Source organism: Microtus ochrogaster, chromosome 5 (genome assembly GCF_000317375.1).
Source record: "Microtus ochrogaster isolate Prairie Vole_2 chromosome 5, MicOch1.0, whole genome shotgun sequence".
In the NCBI taxonomy this organism is placed as follows: Eukaryota; Metazoa; Chordata; class Mammalia; order Rodentia; family Cricetidae; genus Microtus; species Microtus ochrogaster.
Window position 1 is genome coordinate 93,999,332 of NC_022012.1, and position 20,047 is coordinate 94,019,378.

Genomic DNA, 20,047 nt, shown 5'->3' on the forward strand with positions numbered 1-20,047 from the left:
GGGGACAGCATGCCGCTGTTCAGAGATGACGAGCTAGGGTGGGGACAGCATGCCGCTGTTCAGAGATGACTTGCATCTGTGTCGTTATCTAAGGTTCCATGGCCAAGCCCTACTTCCAGGTGCTGTGTAAAGAGAACCCTAGCGAGTGGCCGGACTGAGGAGAGTTCCAGGAATGTAGTGGCAGCAGCGCCCTCTCCTGCACTGTGCCTTGGTCTCCACTGCCAGGCAGTGGGACACCTGAGAGCTGAGGCAGGACTGATTGAGCCCAGAAGTTTGAAACCAGTGTACATCATAGGCCTTTTCTCAAAATGAATATAGCTTTTAAAATATATGGTGTACATATACATTCATGTGTGAGCACTCACATGTGCGTGTATATTCACGTGTGACTGCTAACATGGACAGGTAGGGGTCAGAGGATGGCCTGCAGTGTCAGTCCTTACATTTTGGGGGGTGAGAGCAAGATCTCTTGTTTTTCTACCTTGTAGGCCAGGCTAAGTGGCGTCAAAGCATCCGAGTGTCCATCTATCGCTATCTCCCATCTTCCCTTGGAGTTGCTGGATTTCAGGCTTGTGTGCTGTGTCCAGCATCACGTGGACTCTGCCCTTTACCCACTGAGTCATTGTCTAGGGTTTCTGTTGCTGTGACTAAAGACCATGACCAAAGAGCAAACTGGGGAGGAAAGGGTTTATTTGATTTCAGATTACAGTCCACTGTTGATAGACGTCAGAACAGGAACTCAAGCAGAACTAGAATCTGGAGGCAGAAGCAGATGCAGAGGCCGTGGAGGGGAGCTGCTTACTGCCTTGCTCCCCAAGACTTGCTCAGCCTGCTTTCTTAAAAAACCTGGCACCACCAGCCCAGGGATGGCCCCACCCACCGTGGGCTTGGCCCTCCCCACAATGATCACTAGTTGAGAAAATGCCTTACAGGTGGATCTCATGGAGGCATTTGCTCAACTGTAGCACGAACAACAAAAATAGACAAATACTGGGGTTCACCCTGGAGGTCTGAAAAGCAAAGCAGACAGCCCCTGGCTTTTCCATCTATCCTCAGAGTGAGACTGAGCTGAGAGCTGTCTCCTCCTGTTTTACACTCCTCTCTAGTGCTGGGATTAAAGGCGTGCGTGCACCACTACCACCTGGCTTCTCTGGCAAACTAGAACCACCACTGCCCAGTCTGTAAGGCCGACCAGTGTGGCTGTTTTGCTCTCTGATCTTCAAGCAGGCTTTATTTATTAAAATACAAATGGACTATCAATCACTCCACTCAACTGAAGCGCCTTCTGCTCTGATGGCTCTAGCTTGTGCCAAGTTGGCACAAAACCAGCCATAGTCATCTCCTATACAAATTCGTGTTTGCACACACACGCCCTGTGTAGCAGAATAAGACCTTGGATTCTTGATCTCCCCCATGCTGAGATGGTAGGCACGTGCCCGCACGCTGGGTTACATGTAGCCCTGGAGATCCAGCCCGGGGTCTGGCACGCTAGACGAGCACTCTACCCACTGAGCTAAACTGAGCTGTATACACCTGGAATACACCTTTAGTTCAGGGTGAGGGGTATAAAACATAAAGTGTGGAGAGAGTCTGAGGTAAAAGGCAACAACAGCAGCCCCACGGACTTGTCTGGAGGTGGGAGAAACCTAAAGCTGTCCACATATGATCTTTGGAACCTGAGGGAGTGGGGAGCATGGGCCCCACCCTTTCACGTGTCTGCAGGAGCAGCTGAGCAGACCCCACTTTGACTCTTCTCCACGTCTGTGCCTAGCCCCCATAGCCCCAGGGGCTTCTGGGTAAAACCAGAGCTCTCTGCAGCCTTCTGTGGTGCTGAGGACATGAGGGAACAGAAACCCAGAGGACGGAAGCCACTGGCATGAGCAGATGCTAATCAACAAAGGATTTAGATCCCAGGTCTGTCTGAGGCCTAGACACTTGCTCTGTAAATAACCGCACCATGCCTCCTCTGCCATCAGAGGTAGACATATGTCATCGTGCAGTAGGACCAGGGTGATGAGCGGCAAATTACTGTGGGATAACGCTCTTGTACACCGTAAAGATTCGTCCCTCGTATTGGTTTAATAAAATGCTGGTTGTACAGTAGCCAGCTAGGGTGGCGCAGCCAGGCTAGGAGAATTCTGGGAAGAGGAAAGGCAAAGAGTCAGTCACCAGCCAGATGCAGAGAACGCCTTACCGAGAAAAGGTGCCAAGCCACATGGCTAAACAGACAATGATTATGGGTTAATTTAAGTTGTAAGAGCTAATTAATAATAAGCCCGAGCTAATAGGCTAAACAGTTTATAATTAATGTAAGACTCTCTTTGTTTCTCTGGGACTGACCAGCTGCATGACAGGCAGAACCCATCTAGCTAAAACAGACAGCAACTGAACACAAGGATACTAGCTAAATCTTCAGAAGAACCAGAGATTCCACCAGAAGCAAACCCAACCTTGTCCAAGGGAGGGGTGATGGCTGTTCCATCTTCTGTGGAGCCTGGAGGGTGCTTACAAAAGTTTCTTCTGGCTCTGGAGACTGCCACGTCTTCACGCAGGCTTTCATAGAATAAAAGTTTGGTCTTGAGATTTAGTTGTTGACACTTCCCTTTTATGTGTTCTGTTCTTGGAGTTGAGGGCACATTCCCCTATCCAAAATACCTAAGCCGTTCTCCTGCCTCCCCCCAGTACTTACAACCCCAGGTTGACATTACTGACCCACACTCATTTGTTTTATCCAAGAGTCAAATCTAGTCTCAGGATTGCCAGGGCACTCTCTCTTCTCCGCCTCCTTCACTGTGTATACATAAGTGTGTTTAGTGATGATAAAACACATGAGAGTTGTGTGCACATGTGTTTGTTCATGTGCGTGCGTGAATGCTGGTGCGAGCATGTCACAATGCACCTGAGAAGGTCAGAGGGCAGTCTCAGGTGTCAATCGTTACCTCCTACCTTGTTTGGGACAAACCTTATTTTTCTGATGCAGATGCCAGGCTAGCTGCCCCTCTGGAGATCCCCCTCCCATTTCCTGGTAAGCATGTGGATTACAGATACTTACACTACTGCATCTGGCTTTGGCATGGATCTGAACACAGTTCATCAGTCTTTTGTGGCAGGTGATTTACCCGCTGTGCTGCCTTCCCAAGTGTTGTATAGTAACCACTGTCAAGGATTTACAGATGGGCGTCATCAAACGCACATTGTCTGCAGCTTCACCACTACCACCTCCAGAACTTTTCAACTTCCCAAACTGAAATGCTTAGTCTCTAAACACAAATTTCACATCCTTTCAATCCATCTCCAGAGCACTGGCAACCACCTTTTCATGTACTGCCTCTGAGAACTAACTCACACAGAGCAACCTCCTACAAACGGGGTCATGTAATGTGCACTAGGCCTGATCTGCGGCCAACACGCAGCGGTACTGTTCACGAGCCGGGAACTACGCTGGAGATTTAAACACACAGAGACATGGGGACACGGGTCATCCTTAAAACAAGAGTGCCAACTTTATTGTGCTCCAGGGAAGCTTATATAGGGGCCCTTAACTGATAGCCACGCCCCAGCCCTCGGGATCTTTCAGCTGCAAAACTCACCAGAATTAACTCCCCTGCCATCAGGAACGCATGAGGGTCTCGTGCTCAGAGCAGCTGCAAACTCAGGAAAACAAGTTATTTCGCTCAGTTCACTCCAGCAGGCAAAGGGTCTGAGGCAGGCAAAAAAAAAAAAAGTCAAGGGGCCAGGGGTCTGTAGCCCCCTACAGGGTCACACAGTATTTATCTCAAGGTTGGCATATTTCATTTATCATAATATCTTCAATGTTCATCCATGTTATAACAGATGTCTGTCAGGATCCCTTTTAAACAGTAAACAAAATTACATTGTATATTTTGGGGTTATTTTTTACATTTTATTTATCTGAGGTCTGTGTGTGTGTGTGCGCGTGTGCACGTGACTGAACATACATGCTACAGGGCACAGATGGATATCAGAACAGTTTGCAGGAACTAGTTCTCACCCTCTTCCATGTCAGCTCTCGGGATGAAGCTCAGGTCATCCAGACCTGGCAGGAAGCTCCTTTACCCGTTAATCCACCTCACCATCCCAGGTTTGGGGTGGGATCATGCCATGACACACATGTAGGTCAGAGGGCAACTTAAGAAAGTCAGTTCTCTCCTTCTTCGCCATTTGGGGCCCACGGATCACACTTAGGTCTCAGGCTTCATGGAAAGCACCTCCATCTTCTGGGCGTATTGCTGACCTCTATTTCCGGGCTTTTAAAAAGTTGATCCTGGGTTGGAGAGGTGACTCAGCAGTTAAGAGCACTCGCTGCTCTTTCAGAGGTCCGGAGTTCAAGTTCCAGCAACCACATGGTGCTCACAACCATCTCTAGTGGGATCCACTGCCCTCTGCTGACGAGCAGAGGGACATGCAGCCAGCACTCATATACATTAATACGTTAAACAAGCAAAAAAAGTTGACTCCCTGGGATTGTTTTCCAGACAGATCACTGGTATAGAATCCATGATTGACGGGTTTTTGAACGTTAAGAAAAAAAGATGTGTCACTTCCTGTGGTTTCCATAACTTCTGATGAGAATACATGGTCATTCAAATGGCTGCCCTTCACCCTTCATAGATCATAAATACATGGCTTCATATATATTTGTCTTTATCTTTTTGGTTTTAAAAAATTTCACTACGATGCATTTAAGCACAAATTTCTCTGCATCTATCCTGTTTGCACTTGCTGAACTTCTTAATTCTGTTGGTTTGGGTCTTAATTTTTTTTTCTTTTTAATTTACTGATGTGTGTATGTGGGGGGGATATGGTGTGTGTGGAGGGTGTAGTGTGTATCTGGTATGGTGTGTGTGTGTATGATGTGGTTGTGGGGGGGAGGGCGTGTGGTGTGTGTGATGTGGTGTGTGTGGTATGGTGTGGGATGTGTGTCTGGTATGGTGTTTGTGAGTGTGTGTGTGATATGGTGGTTGTGTGTGTGGTGGGGGAGTGTGGTGTGTGTGGCGTGTGTGTGTGTGTGCTATGGTGTGGAGTGTCCACTGTGTGTATGTGGTACTCAGTTGTTTTTCCACCGTGTTGGTTCCAGGGATCAAACTCTGGTGCTAAGACACTTGTGCCCTTGAGCCATCTTGCCTTTCCTGGTTTGTTTTAGCTAAATTTGGGGATTTTCAGCCATTGTTACTGGATTTACCATTTGACCTGTCTCCCTTTCTCTCTCTCTCTCTCTCTCTCTCTCTCTCTCTCTCTCTCTCTCCTCTCTCTCCCTTTCTCCCTCTCTCCCCCTCTCTCTCTGTTAGGACACAATGGGCCTGAGACCTTCTTTGTAACTTTACATACTCACCATAAAGTCTCACTGTTGCCAGGAAGGGGACAGTTCTAAGCCTCTTCCCTGGGTGACTTATTCTCTTACCTTTTGTTTGTTTGTGTTTTTTTTTTCAAGAAAGGGTTTCTCTGTGTAGCCCTCTCTGACCTGAAGCCTGCTCTGCAGACCAGGCTGGCCTTGAACTCTGCTGGGGTTAAAGGCTGTGCCTCCACTTCCCTTCTCTCACTTTTATCAAGGCCACTCAGGAAGATTTTTCTTTGTTGCATTTTTTCAGGTCTGCAATTCCCACTTGGTTTTTCCGTATCACTTCTATTTCTTTGCTGAGATTTTTCTGCTTTGAGAAATTTAAGAGAATTTTTAATTGATTGAAACATTTTGTGATTGTTGCTTTCAAATCCTCTCCAGATAATTCTAGCATTTTATATTCCCCTGGGTACTGGCACCAGATGATTCTCTAAGCATTCAAGTTGTGATATTCTAGCCGGGCAGTGGTGGCACACGCCTTTAATCCCAGCACTCGGGAGTCAGAGGCAGGCGGATCTCTGTGAGTTCGAGACCAGCCTGGTCTACAAGAGCTAGTAGGACAGGCTCCAAAACCACAGAGAAACCCTGTCTCAAAAAACCAAAAAAAAAAAAAAAGTTGTGATATTCTTAATTCTTGGCCTGATGCTCTCTTTCTCTCCCTCCCCCCTCCTCCTCTGTCTCTGTCTCTGTCTCTGTCTCTGTCTCTCTCTCTCTCTCCCCTCCTTTATTGCCATAAGCAGTCAGATTGTTTAAGTTTAGTGCTCCTTGTCTTTCTTAAATTATTTTTTCCCAGTTCAAAACCAAGTACTCTACTTGAACCCCTCCCCCAGCCTGGCCCCTCTTGGTCCCTCCCCCAGCCTGACCCCTGTCTGCTTTTGTGAACTCAGGTTTCAAGGCACCGTGTAATCCTCAGAGGCCTGTGCGTCTTTAAATCTTACTCCTGCAAACACTGCCTGAAGACAGAGGGGATTCCCTCGGCCACTCTTGTGTCTCTGAGCAGGAAAATGAGTCTCAGGCCCAGGACACAGCCTTGGTGTGACTCCTGCTTCATCAGCCGGTGGCAGCCCCTGCGTGGACTTGTGGAGGCACGTGGGTCAGTTTGTGACAGGAATGGGCCTCCCGCCCTGCCTTGTTGCTAGGTCGGGTCACAGCCCCTGCGTGGACTTGTGGAGGCACATGGGTCAGTTTGTGACAGGAATGGGCCTCCCGCCCTGCCTTGTTGCTAGGTCGGGTCAGGAACCAGCAGGCTTGGGTCGTCATCTCCAGCTGGAGGCAGGTGGAACAGCTCCACCTAGTTCTGCCGTGCCCAGCACCTCCAAGTCCCTCGTCACCCGCTTCACCCGTCTCCAGCACTCGGGATGAGGCACTGATCTGTGGTTCTCTCGCCATGATGCTCACCCCAGCAGATGTAGGCTCCAGAGGGGTGGTGTTCACAATGGACTCAACCGCCGCTAACCCGTGTTAGTACACAGTAGGCTTTGGATGGATGAATGAGTCACATTAACTGTTCTCCCGGGAAGCCTGGTAGCGAGTGAGCACCGTAGAATCTGTCATAAACCTAAAATATGACATTAAGTCATCTGGTGGCTATAAATTCATTTTCAGTCAGTGTCTTCTATTCAGGTCTTTGGAAAGTGGGGCTGTGATCACAGACGTTTTTATTCACTCGGGGAGCGGTCTCCAAGATGTCAGAGATGGGCGTGCCTGCTCTGGCTCAGCTGTGAGACCCAGCAAATTATGTGGGTGATGTTGTCTAGAAATGCCCCACTGTCCAGAGCTGGGATGGAAGCCCTCCTAGCCCACCCTAAGGTTGCCCTATAAGCAGCAGGAAGGTGGGCAACCCACTTCTGGACCCTGTCCAGGGATGTGCCCCATAGAACTGGGTGACTGTCAGCGCACTACTCCTGAGGGACAGGCAGGGCTGTTTCCGGAATCACAAAAGGGGAGGTGACTCAGTCCCCCTCCCAGGTTTTTTCTCCTATCTCCCCCCACAAGCTCAAGGTTAAAAACAAGTGACTCAGAGGCATGGTGGGGGAGTGCTCTGTTACACCTCCTACCAGTGTCCCAGGGCTAAATTTAACCCACAGCTGCAGCCTCAGGAGCTTGGGGAATGCATTAATCCTGGAGGCAGAAGCCCACGTGCGGGTTAGGGGGTGGGCAGGAGTCCACAGAAAGGTGGGCTTCTAGATGTCCTATGCTCAGTCTCAACCCAACTCCTGACTGAAATCACAGCAAGGCTGCAGGGGCCCAAGGTCAGGCAGGAACACTGTGAGCCTAAGGTGAACCAAGGACAATGGGCACAGACAAGCACAGTCCCTGAGCACTGAACAGATCCTGGGGAATGCTGCTAAAGTACTCTATGATTCCAAATGGCATTCCCTGGAATATTAAGAATTTAAAGGTCTGAACACCCAGAATAGTAGAATCCTAGGAATCTAATTTTCTAGCAGACCTGACACCTTCGAGTCCTCCCTGGAGCATCCTGCCCCAAGGTCTCTTCCCCTCAACAAAGCTGAGCAGAGGCCCTTGGATTCTAGCGCCTTTTCAAATTGAGGAAACCGAGGCTCAACAGAGAAACACCTAATCCGGTTGGCTTAAGGGGTTTCTTTACAGAAAGGGAAGGTCTCTGCGCTGGGAGCAGACAGGAAACCCCTTCCCATTTTGAAAGCGGGCCCCAAGGTCTCTAAGCAGTAATTGCCAGGGACACGTTCACCAAGCAGGAAACACAAACGATCGGTTAACCAGAAATGGTCACGAGAGTTATGCTCTGTGAGGAAGGCTGTGAGCACACAAGCCTGGAAGGCAGGGAGGAAGGAAGAGTCCTGAAGAGGGACGGGTTCCCTCTATGGGCAGCCGTATACCTATAGGGCCGAGAGACCTTCCAGTTCTGAAAAGGCCCAGACGTACCCCACCCTCGCCCCATGAGTCCCAGCGCTGAGTCAAGGGTGCTCAGGGAGAGGGCCTCTGCCCAGCTGTCCCCTGTACGTCATGTGCAGGAGGCCAAGCGGCTCCTCTTACAGGGTCCAGGCATCCTCTATATATAGCCCAGCGCAGACAGCTGCGCAGTCAGAGCGCGACCCCACAGGACAGCAGAAGTGTGCCGAGCAGCCCTTGACCACACTGGCTTGCTGCGTTCCAGGGAGCAGCGCACCATGACGCTGGGTTTGGAGCAGGCAGAGGAGCAGCGGCTGTACCAGCAGACGCTCCTTCAGGACGGCCTCAAGGACATGCTGGACCATGGCAAGTTCCTGGACTGCGTGGTGCGTGTGGGCGAGCGCGAGTTCCCGTGCCACCGCCTGGTACTGGCGGCCTGCAGCCCCTACTTCCGCGCGCGCTTCCTGGCCGAGCCCGACGGCGCGGGAGAGCTGCGCCTGGAGGAGGTGTCGCCCGACGTGGTGTCCCAGGTGCTGCACTACCTCTACACGTCGGAGATCGCTCTGGACGAGGCAAACGTGCAGGACCTGTTCGCGGCGGCCCACCGATTCCAGATCCCATCCATCTTCACCATCTGCGTGTCGTTCCTGCAGAAGCGCCTGTGCTTGGCCAATTGCCTGGCTGTCTTCCGCCTCGGCCTCCTACTGGACTGTGCGCGCCTGGCGGTGGCCGCGCGCGACTTCATCTGCTCGCGCTTCCCGCTGGTGGCGCGCGACAACGACTTCCTGGGGCTCTCGGCAGACGAGCTGATCGCCATCATCTCCAGCGACGGCCTTAACGTGGAGAAGGAGGAAGCGGTGTTCGAGGCGGTGATGCGCTGGGCCGGCAGCGGCGATGCCGAGGCACAGGCGGAGCGCCAGCACGCACTGCCTATCGTCTTCGAGAGCATTCGCTGCCGCCTGCTACCTCGCGCCTTCCTGGAGAGCCGCGTGGAGCGCCACCCACTCGTGCGCGCCCAGCCCGAGCTGCTGCGCAAGGTTCAGATGGTGAAGGACGCGCACGAGGGCCGCCTCACTACACTGCGCAAGAAGAAGAAGGAGAAGGGCCAGGAAACAGCCAAGACCAAGGAGGCCAACCAGGGCGCAGCAGACGCCAAGGCTGGGGACGATGAGGAGCGAGTGCTACCTGGTATCCTCAATGATACCCTGCGCTTTGGAATGTTCCTGCAAGACCTTATCTTCATGATCAGTGAGGAGGGCGCCGTGGCCTACGACCCAGCTGCCAACGAATGCTACTGTGCCTCCCTGTCCACCCAGATCCCCAAGAACCACGTCAGCCTGGTGACCAAGGAGAACCAGATCTTTGTGGCCGGTGGCCTCTTCTACAATGAGGATAACAAGGAGGACCCTATGAGTGCTTACTTTCTGCAGGTGATTGGCCAGCCTTGGGAACTAGGGACTGGCTCTGGGTTCTGGGTACTAGGAGGCAGCCTTGGGGCATGGGAGGGGCCTGTGTCTACTTGCGTGCTGTCCTTGGGTCTAGGACCTTTGGCTAGCAGCCACTTGCTTCAAGGGAGAAGAGTTAAAAGCAGTTTCCATAGAGCTCTATGTAAGTCTGGTGGCTGTGTTTGGGGGTCATTAGGCCCTAGCAATCTGGGGAGCTGGAGGCCCTGACCCTGAGTGGGGGGGTTGGGTGTCAGGGACAGAGAAGAACAGTGAACTGTGCCAGGACAGGTGGGAAAAACAGATTGTCACACCGGAAGCACCTTGCCTTCTCCTTCCACGGTTGGGGCTTGGGGATGGGAGGGAATGAGGCTCAGGAGGAAATGAGTGAGGGGAAACCCTGGTCCAGGTTGGCCATATGACTGTGGGACCTTGTAGAATCTACAGCCTGATCCTATGGTCTTGAGCCTTGTCAGTTGGGTGAAATCTGGAGATGGGAGATGGGTCACTGATGGCGACCCGGACTGGTTGGTGAGCATGTGACAGCAGAACCAGATAAGCTGGTACAGGAAGTGAGGAGCCACCGGGCAGCTGGGTGCCAAGGTTAAGTCCACAGGCCCCACAGCTGGGGTAGGTGAGGGGCAGCTCCCCCAGGCTGACTATGGTGTGAAGTTTCTTCTCTCTGGGCCTCTGGGTGTGGGACACTCTTCCATGCTTGAAAAAGCTAAACAGAGGTTAAATAATATCAAGTGCCCATCCATATAATCCGCGGCCCTTGTGCCTGTAACCGTGGGTTAGGCAGGTGCAGAAGGTGGGATGGAAGCTTGCATAGAGGGTCACCCAAGAGTCAAGTTCTTAGAGTCAACTTCTCTTAGAGGGAAGAACTCCTCTCTGTGGGATTTGGCTGGGCCAGGCCAGGAGGTTATATAGGAGGTTGTTGGTGGCTGACCCAAGGACACTGCCTGCCCACAGTTTGACCACTTGGACTCTGAGTGGCTGGGGATGCCGCCACTCCCCTCACCACGCTGCCTCTTCGGCCTGGGGGAGGCTCTCAACGCCATCTACGTGGTTGGCGGCCGGGAGCTCAAGGACAGCGAGGACAGCCTGGACTCCGTCTTGTGCTACGACCGGCTGTAAGTGGGCGGGGCAAGGCAGCCTTGGGGACAGAGTGGTCTGGGACAGGGCCCTGGGGAGGGAGGGGCTAGGACCACTTGGGACAATCAGGAGGCCTGTACAGATGTGCAAGCATTGGGTGGAAACCTGAAAAAGTAAACCCTGGAGCAGAGGGACAGGTTGGCTGGTACAAAGGCCCAAGACGTCAGGGGAGGGGGCCCGGGAAGGATCTGAGTGCACTTTGTTGTGTGTTGTGTTGTGGGTGTGGATGCCGAGAACCAGATTTGATGTCTGCTTGAGCCATGCTCCTGTCCCTCCCATCGCCTCCAGGTCATTCAAATGGGGTGAATCGGACCCACTGCCCTATGCAGTGTACGGCCACACAGTGCTTTCCCACATGGACCTCGTCTACGTCATTGGCGGCAAAGGCAAGGACAGGTGAGGTTCAGGCTGGTGGGAGGAGCCTCTGTGTGGCTGGGGGCCAGGTGTTGTCCCAGCCTCCTCTCCACTCACTCTGTCCACCCACAGGAAATGTCTAAACACGATGTGTGTCTACGACCCCAAGAAGTTTGAGTGGAAGGAGCTGGCACCCATGCAGACAGCCCGCTCGCTCTTTGGGGCCACCGTTCATGATGGCCGCATCTTTGTGGCTGCAGGGGTGACAGACACAGGGCTTACCAGCTCCGCGGAGGTGTACAGCATTGCAGACAACAAGTAGGTCCCTTCCCCCACCCCTCCCTCCTCTGCATCAGCCCTGTCTGCCCTACTGAGGGTCATAGACCCAGGTCAGATCTTCATGTTGACTTGGACATTGGTATTGAAGTAGGTCCCTCTCCTCTGAGGCTTCGCTGCAGAAGAGTCTGCAGGGTCTGGGAGTGACAGGTTCCTCGTTTGGGAACTGCAACCAGGAAATGGCCTGGCTCTGAGATCACAGCATTGAGTCAGGAGATCAGGGAAGAGAAGCTATCTGGCCCCATCCAGCAAAGCTAGTGGTTCGTGGGTACCCAACACCAAAAGATGGGGCCTCTAGAAGAAAGACCATGCTCAGGACAATGGAGGTTGGTGGGCAAAGGGATGTGGGAAGGTTCTGGAGTGGGAGAGGTGAGGGGTTAAGTCCAGTGAAATGTCTCCTGTGAGTTTAAGCTCCCTGTCTCACTGGCTGTCACAGGACAGCAGATTAGGGGATTTCTCAGAGACAGAGGGGTCTGGTTGCGGCTGAGACAAGGGGTGACAGATTCCTAGATGTATTAGGAAAGGGCCAAGGGGAGAAAGTGGAGCGTGGTTTCTAAGGGACCAGATGGGGAAGAGGAGCTGCGTTTCCAGCTGGCATCCTTTGAGGTTCGTGGTGGGTAGGGTGTTGGAAAGAGGGTGAAATGGATGCTTTTGAGAAAGTCTAAAGGACCAGTTGTTGGGGGAAACCCTGGGAGTTAGGCAGCAAATTGGAGGTCCATTCAGGAGGTGTAGAATTAGGGTATCTGGGGGTGTGCAGGAGAAGCCTCCCATAACAGGAAGGCAGGGAGCAGACACCAGGTGGAGCACCAGGATGGAGGGCATTCAAAGGAACAGGGCCATCAGTGGCAGCCACAGCCTGAGCCCACAACATTGGGGACTGAGTTACCAGGTTGAGGGACAAACAGAGCAGGGCTGTCCATTCACTGTGAAGGCTGGGTTGATGGCAGAGTGGTGGGGAAGGGAGGAGGAGGGACGTAGGGGTCAGAGTGATCGGGAGCGCAGCTGAGGCGACTGGGCATTGTGGGCGACTGGAGCTCAGTGAACAGGACATCACCCAGAGAAGGCAATCTAGAATCCTGAGTCCTAGGGGCGACGGGTGCTGTGATGGTGGGAACGGGGGGCTGGGCTCGCAGAAGCCTGGATTGCTCACAGCTCCCCTGTCCCTAGGTGGTCCTCCTTCGAGGCCTTCCCACAGGAGCGTAGCTCCCTCAGCCTGGTCAGCTTAGCTGGCACTCTCTATGCCCTGGGTGGCTTTGCCACTCTGGAGACCGAGTCTGGAGAGCTGGTCCCCACTGAGCTCAATGACATATGGAGGTGAGTCCGACCTTGAGATGCCAGGGGGGGGGGATGCTGAGTGTCCCAATGCAAGGACAGCAAACATAGCTGCTCCACCCTGGCTTCTCACCCCATGAAGCCCCAGTGGGTCACAGAAAGGAGTCATGCCCAAGCGGCAGGCAAAGCCCTGAGTCTGCTCTCGCCATTTCTGGGGTCCCCTGTATAGAGGGGCAGTGAGGTTAGAAGTGGGGGGGTGGCTAGACCCAGGTTCTGAGAGCTGGTTTTCCCCTCACACCCTCTCCTGGTGGGGGAAGAAGGGCATTCATCTCAGGAACTTCTTCAGTGTACAGAAGTCTCAGGAGAAGAGACTTGACTTTGGGGACTGGAAGTCTTCCCCAAGGGCAGTGAACTTTGAGGAGTGTGGGGGCCCTGGAGCGGGCTCTTCCCGGGTGGGGACTGCTCTACACTGCAGGGCGCCTTCTTAGAGTGTACGTTGTGGGATCCCACTTTAGCGCAGGACAATTCTTTAGAAACAGACATCCTTGGGGGTGGGCCTGGGGCACCAGACACCCAGCCTTGCAGGGTCCCTGCCCATCCTCCGTTTGATAAAACTCCCATCCTGGTACCTGCTTTCCCTTCCCCTCAGGTTCAACCAGGATGAGAAGAAGTGGGAGGGGGTCCTGCGGGAGATCGCCTACGCAGCCGGTGCCACCTTCCTCCCCGTTCGCCTCAATGTGCTTCGCCTGACCAAGATGTGACCAGGGCAGGGCCCTAACTGAGCCTCCTTCCTGTCCTTTGGCCTCACAACAAACGCCTTGCGGGATCCAGAAAGGACCTGGGAGAGGGCGGTATGAGCCAGACAGGCTACTCCGGTCAAGAAAGGGATTGGAGGCACTTCTCCCTGTTCGTCTCCTCAAGGACTGCAAAGCCAGGCAGGCATCCCAGGCTGTGTTCTGGGTCTGTCCGGGTTGGCTGTGTGTGCCCGTTTCATCTCCTAAGGGACTCTCTCCATGCCCATCAGGTGGGGGCATCTCGGTCAGTGGCACCTCCTGGTGCTAACACAGACCTCCACCAGGAAGGTCTCGGTCAATGGCACCTCCAGGTGCTAACACAGACCTCCACCAGGAAGCTCGGGGACAATCAATGAACTGTCTGCTGAGCATGTAAGCCACGAGTGCACTCAGCTACCACAGAGTCAGTGTCCACAGGGCTGGACTATACCAATGCTGGGCTGTCGATGTGGCTGTCTCTGCTCTCACAGGACACCCCATCATTCCCCCAAAGCCTGGAACCATCAACTCCCTGCCCAGAGTGGACAGGAAGCCAGTAGAACACTATGGTAGAAAAGTCTTTTATTCTCCCAGTCAGGCCTCATGGTCTGGGCCTGGGGCCCAGAAGCAGCTGAGCAGAACCCAGCGTCTGTCCCCAGCGTCTACTCCAGCTTCTCTTTGTCCTTCCCCTGCTCCTCTTCCTCCAACGCTAGGGTCCGCTCACGCTCCTTCACCAGCTGGACACCACAGTAGGTGACAAACAAGATGGCCAGCGTGGTCTGGGGGAAGCCTGTTGGAGGAGGAGCCGTGCTAGGCTGCTGCATGTGCATGGGTAGCTCGGAGGTCCCTGTCCTCATGTGAGGTTGGCACATCCTATATCGCCCCACCCCCAGCCCCTTACCTGTGAGTAGCAGGCGTCGGGCAACCAGCTCTGTGAACTCAAGGCTGTTGAGACTCACAAGGTTGTACATGATGATAGCCCAGAAGTTTACAGCCCCGCAGAGGGCCCGGACCCTCCGAGACATCTGCTCTGTTAGCCGGGCCTGCCGTCCAAGAATGTGTCGACAAGAGGGCCAGGAGAGAGGGACATGGTCAGTCCGCGTCACTCCAGACCAGAGGAAGAAGAGCAGCTGAATAATCAGCCAGGCCTTGCCCCTCAGAAGCTAGGGAGACCCAGGGTTGGGGAGAACCTCCTGGGCCAGGGACCAAGCGTGCCTGGTGACCCCAGAAAGCAGTGGTGCCACCACCTCCTGTGACCTAACTGATTCCAGCCCTGGATCTTCCCACCTACCTCGATTTGTGCCAGCGGCCCACACTCTGCCAGCTTCTGCACCCAGAGCTCAAAATTGAGGCCGAAGCAGTTAAGGACAGACCACAGGTAGACGATGTCACAAGGCCCAAGCCACAGAGTGGTGACGACGAACGTGGCCACAGAGGCAGCCAGCTCCGGAATCACGGCCGAATGATCGCCACCGATGTGGTCATACACGTACCTGCAGAAAAGACGGGAGGAGGGGACCGCAGGAATGTGGGGGCAGACACGTTCGTTCTGCACAGAGGGATGGTGTGTGGTGTGCCAAACTCTGAGAGTCACATGCCTGTACTTCTGCCCAGCTCCAAGCTGTGGAAGGGCGGACCCGGACTTTCATAGCTGCAGCTTGAATTGTCTAGTCCTGAGTTCTGTCTCCTTCAGACCCTAGCTTTTCTAAACAGTGTTGATGACCCAAGCCTGTGTCTTTGCCTCAGTCTCCTTGCCCAGACATTCATCTGTCCCTAGGTGTGTCACTCCAGAGGCTGCTTCCAGCCCGTCTTGGTGGAAGGCCTGTCATCTGACCGTTGCTCAAAGCTAGGTTTTAGTCAAGATTCTGGAGTCCCCCATCCCCAACATCCAAGCTGCAGACTCTATCAGCTCTGTGGGGTCTTGACCTCTGCTCACCCCTGAACCACCACTTCCATAGTTCAGGGGTTTCTCTACTGCTCAGGAGCTCCATAGTCACCAGTGCTCAGGGGGCAGGAGGGATGTCTCAGCAGACAAGAGTGAACTGTTCTCACAGAGGATTTGGGCTCATTTCCCTACGCCCACATCACGTGGCTCACAACTGCCAGTAACTTCAGTTCTGGGCTGTCCAATGCTCCCTTCTGGCTTCTGTAGACACCTGCAAGCATGCAGTGCACATACACACATTCAGGCCCACACACATGCACATAAAATAGTACAACAAATCTTATTTTAAACTGTGGCTCAGATCACATCAGCCCACGATTCATCCTCCTAGTAATAAAGTAAGCTCTTTGGGCTGGAGAGATGGCTCAGTGGTTAAGAGCACTGACTGCTCTTCCAGGGGTCCTGAGTTCAATTCCCAGCAACCACATGGTGGCTCACAGCCATCTATAGTGAGACCTGGCGCCCCCTTCTGGCACGTGGGCACACATGGAAGGAATGCTGTACACATAATAAATAAATAAATCTTAAAAAAAATAAAACATAGTAAAGTAAGCTCTTTATGCCATGCAGACACTGCAGCCACATGTCTGCCTCCTGCGTGACCTCATACCCTACAGTCCTCTGATGTGTGCTGTGCCTTCCACACACAGAGCCTGTCACACACAGTGCCTTCCACACACAGCGCCTGTCACACACAGTGCCTGTCACACACAGTGCCTGCCTGCCCATCACACACAGTGCCTGTCACACACAGTGCCTGACACACACAGTGGGAACTCACTAAATACCAGCCTTTCACTACTTGACCTCATTTCCAAGGCTTCTCCACCTTGTCTTACCCACATATTCCCAGGACCACACCCCAACTTGAAACCTCACCCCTCTGAATTCCTACTCTGACCAGGGACTCTTTCTCTGATCATGCCCATTGGCCTTATAACCCTCGAATCTCTACCACCCTCCCTAATAGGTTCATAGACACCACCATCATTACAGTCTCTTGCTTCTTCCTGCTCACCCACTTGGGAGACTCCAGTCACACACACACACACACACACACACACACACATGCACACACACACGCATGCTTGCACACCCCACATCATGAGGTTTCCGACCTCACGGATCCTAAATGCTCTCCCTCCAGTCCCTCCTGGGCTCTCTCCAGTCAGCTTTATCTTCCCACTTGGAAACGGATACTGCACCCTGGCCTCCTGCAAGGGGGCCCAGAAGAGTGATGTATGCCCTTACCCCGTGTCTCCCACCCTTGCCTACTTCCGTATCTATGATTAACCTGGCCATTCTCTTCCCCACTCTCCCTCCTGTCTATCCCCCTCCTCCAGCCATCTCTCCATCCTGCATCAGGCTCAATGCCCCGTCAAGCCTACTCCTCCCTGAAGCTGCCCTTTTGGTTTCCCATGCAGACCCAGGCCGTCCCAAGACCTCTTGCACATGCTCCCCGCAGCTCCTCCACCTGCCCGCCTTTCCGGGGAAAGTGGGCTTCATGCTGCCAGCTCTAGCCCTCCTTGGCTGTGGCAGCGCCCGCTTGGGAACCTTCATGCCTGCACACTCTCCTCTGGTTTCCAGGGACTCACATAGCCACGTGTCCTCTTCTGCTGACCACCTTTTCATGTCTTTCTGCTGCCTCTTCTTCGGTCCCTGCCAGAGTCCCTATGGGCCCAGTTTTGCTACCTCTCTCCTTAGGAATCAGGCTTTCTGAGGCCTGGTGCAGGAGACCCCTTTGCCCATCTCATAATGCTCACTGGGTGGAGGACCACCAGTCTTCTCTTGACTCCAAGTTCTCAGGTCTAGATATCTCTCCAAGTTTCCACAAAGATGTCGAGTAGACATCTCTGTGTGAAAATGTCCTGTCAGTCTTCCCAGGTGGCAGGCAGGAATTTGGGTACCACCACACTCCCTGGATACCTGTGCTAAATAAACATGACCTCCGACCAAGCTGCCAGCTATGTCTCTGGGGCTCCCACAAAGTCCCAAGCTCTATGTCTGTCTTCCAGGCAGACGCTACAGCTTCCTGCTTCCTCTGGCCCAATCTCTAAAACAATCCATGGCCACCTCGCAGGAAGGCTGGTACCATTCTCCAACTCACTTGCAAAGCCAGTCATTGATGCCGCGGTCAAAGTGCCTGTGGGGAGAACATACGGACGTGAACCTGCCAGAGGCAGAGCCTTTGGGCATGGGCACAAAGCTAAGGACAGCCGGGAGCCAGTGGCGACCTGCCCTCCTCACTCACGTTTCTCCAAAGACATAGAGCGCAGTTATACACTTGGGCGGCTGCGGAGGGTCCAGGTGGTCCAGGCGTGCCACCGTATTGACCACACCAAAGAGGACGGCTGCCTTCACCCAGTCGTACACCAGGTTGGAGTAGGCCAGGCCAGCTGGGGACAGGTGACATGACTCTCTGGAGGTCAGTGCACTGACCGCCCCATATCCTGAATCTCACCTCCCCCCCCACCCCGTGAACAAAGAGTGTTGCTTCTGTCCTGCCCCGATCCGAATGGAGACCTTGCACCTCTCTAGAGGTGTGTGCCAGGCCCCACTGACCCGTGAAAATCAGCCGCACCCCTCAGGTGGCATCTGCAGTTGGGGAGACGAAGGGCTTTATGTGATGAGAAAAATGAGCCGTGCCCATCCCAAAGCCTTGGGTGCCACACGGATGGGGGCTTTCCTGGTGGTGGCCCTGCCTCCGTCCCATTGGGGGGACCCACCGAGAGCACTGTCTGGAAGGCGGCTGGCAAACTTGAGGTCGCTGGGGATGGTGAGGATGTAGAAGAAGTGGAAGAAGATGTCCACAGCCACGATGGCCGCCGCGCTGAATCCTGCCTGGGCCTGGATTCGCCACAGCTCCCCTTCTGGCCTCACTGGCTCCTGGCTCACCTGGAGGGGTAAAGCCCTGTTTGAGAGGGGAGTCACGAATGGCCTGAGGATGGGGTGCTCACGCTTGGGGAGTTATGTCTGAGACAGGAGCCCTTGTCAGGAAAAGGAGACCCAGCCATGGGTGCTCTGTGATTCCACGGGGTTCCCCTCACCTGAGCATGGAAACGGTCAAAGGTCATGATGGGCCCGAAGAAGAAGAAGGGCAGGTAGAAATTGTACTTCAGCAGGTCAGCTAGGGAGTAGCGGCGGTCAGGGTGGGCGCAGCTTTCCAGGGCGAAGCTGGTGCAGCGAAGCACCGTGAAGCCACTGCCCCCGTGGAAGAGGACGTCTTGAAGATCAAAGGCGCCTGTTACAAACCCACTCTGGAAGGAGACAGACAGCACGCCTCTGGCTCATTAGCGGGCCCATGCTTCTGGGGAGAACCCCTTTACGGCTTCCCGTGGGAGCCGGGCCCGACCCTGGTAGGCAACACTGATTTTAGCTCTGTAACAAAACAGAGCAAGGGACAAAGTACAAGTGGCCACCTCACTCAAAGACTTGAGAACAGGTGGAAAAAATCGAGGAAATGCTCCAGCAAGGCCCCTGAGTCCTCATCCCTATCCCCTCTATCCTATGTACCTGCCAAGAGATCAGGGGGTCCATCTTGAAGGAGGCCAGGCTGGCCAGACCAAGGGCAAGACACAACCAGGGCTGGCCTAAGAGTGAGGCCACATAGAGGCCTACACAGTGGCCAAGCAGGAGCAGCAGGTACCATGGGCCCATTGTGCCCAGCACAGCCAGGACTCCATAGACAGCATACATCCAGGAGCGGAGCTGTGGGCACAAGGAGGCCTCGGTTAACCTCCCACAGCCTCTGGGGGGCTGAGAAGGGCAGGCAGGAGGAGGTCAAGTGCCCCAGGCCCAGCTCACCTGGGGGGCCACCATAGTGCAGAGTTTGGCAAACAGCACGTGTCCCGAGAGCGCAAAGACAATGATGTTTCGGAAGTTGGTAAACCACATCACCCACTCGAAGTCAGCCACATCCTGGACAACCAGAGCAGGGGCAAGTGAGGCACGCTGAGGGTGGAGGAGAGGGTGGGACAGACAGCCGAGGTCGCAGGTGTCTATGCTCACCCTGAGGGAGGAGCCCAGGACACAGGAGGAAGGAATGGATGAGGGGCCCTAAGGAGGGGCTTGCCTCTCAAACCTTTGCCCTGCTGCATGCAGCAGATTGCTGATACGCTGCCCCTGATTCCTAGTTCTGGAAGGCAGCACCAGAGGGCTTCAGCACATTCTGTCCTAGGGACCCATGTCCTAAAGGAGCCTGAAGGTCCCGAAGTTAAGGCAGAGCCCCCTTGCCCTAAGGCAAGAGTAGAGAGTGGGGAAGGATGTGGGGTGAGATGGGTCCGGGGCCAGGGACCGGAGAGGTACGGGAGACCTACCATCTTCCGGCCCAGGTACTCCCAGCCAGGTCGCACAGACTCCCGGAAGGCCTTCCTGTGGGCCCCATCTGAGAACAGAGCGTGGTCTCTGAGCAGCGGGCTCTCATAGACCCTGCCCTGGGCCATCCCACCCGGGGGAGGGGGGACAGAGCCTCAGAGCTGTAGCCAGAGGAGAGGGGACAGAGCCTCAGAGCTGCAGCCAGAGGAGAGGGGACAGAGCC

The 20,047-nt window shown here is 54.1% G+C and overlaps 2 protein-coding genes across 2 annotated transcripts in view; one reads left to right on the forward strand and one right to left on the reverse strand.

Annotated features, from left to right (window-relative positions):
• Positions 1 to 8,511: 8,511 nt before the first annotated feature.
• On the forward strand, positions 8,512 to 13,697 carry Klhl40 (kelch like family member 40). The gene is made up of 6 exons (XM_005348130.2): positions 8,512 to 9,663; positions 10,648 to 10,808; positions 11,119 to 11,226; positions 11,317 to 11,502; positions 12,688 to 12,834; positions 13,442 to 13,697. Exons 1-6 carry the CDS (start codon positions 8,512 to 8,514, stop codon positions 13,551 to 13,553), a joined length of 1,866 nt encoding a protein of 621 aa, XP_005348187.1. The 3' UTR covers positions 13,554 to 13,697.
• A 29-nt stretch (positions 13,698 to 13,726) lies between these two features.
• The window catches only part of Hhatl (hedgehog acyltransferase like), an 8,620-nt gene continuing 2,299 nt past the window's right edge, over positions 13,727 to 20,047 (reverse strand). The window contains exons 3-12 of the mRNA XM_005348131.2: positions 19,827 to 19,894; positions 19,315 to 19,428; positions 19,024 to 19,218; positions 18,558 to 18,767; positions 18,237 to 18,405; positions 17,762 to 17,906; positions 17,618 to 17,653; positions 14,857 to 15,058; positions 14,467 to 14,608; positions 13,727 to 14,355 (exon numbers count right to left, since the gene is read on the reverse strand). Coding sequence (XP_005348188.1) covers positions 14,228 to 14,355; positions 14,467 to 14,608; positions 14,857 to 15,058; positions 17,618 to 17,653; positions 17,762 to 17,906; positions 18,237 to 18,405; positions 18,558 to 18,767; positions 19,024 to 19,218; positions 19,315 to 19,428; positions 19,827 to 19,894 — 1,409 coding nt within the window. The 3' untranslated portion in view covers positions 13,727 to 14,227. The remainder of the gene's footprint in view (positions 14,356 to 14,466; positions 14,609 to 14,856; positions 15,059 to 17,617; positions 17,654 to 17,761; positions 17,907 to 18,236; positions 18,406 to 18,557; positions 18,768 to 19,023; positions 19,219 to 19,314; positions 19,429 to 19,826; positions 19,895 to 20,047) is intronic.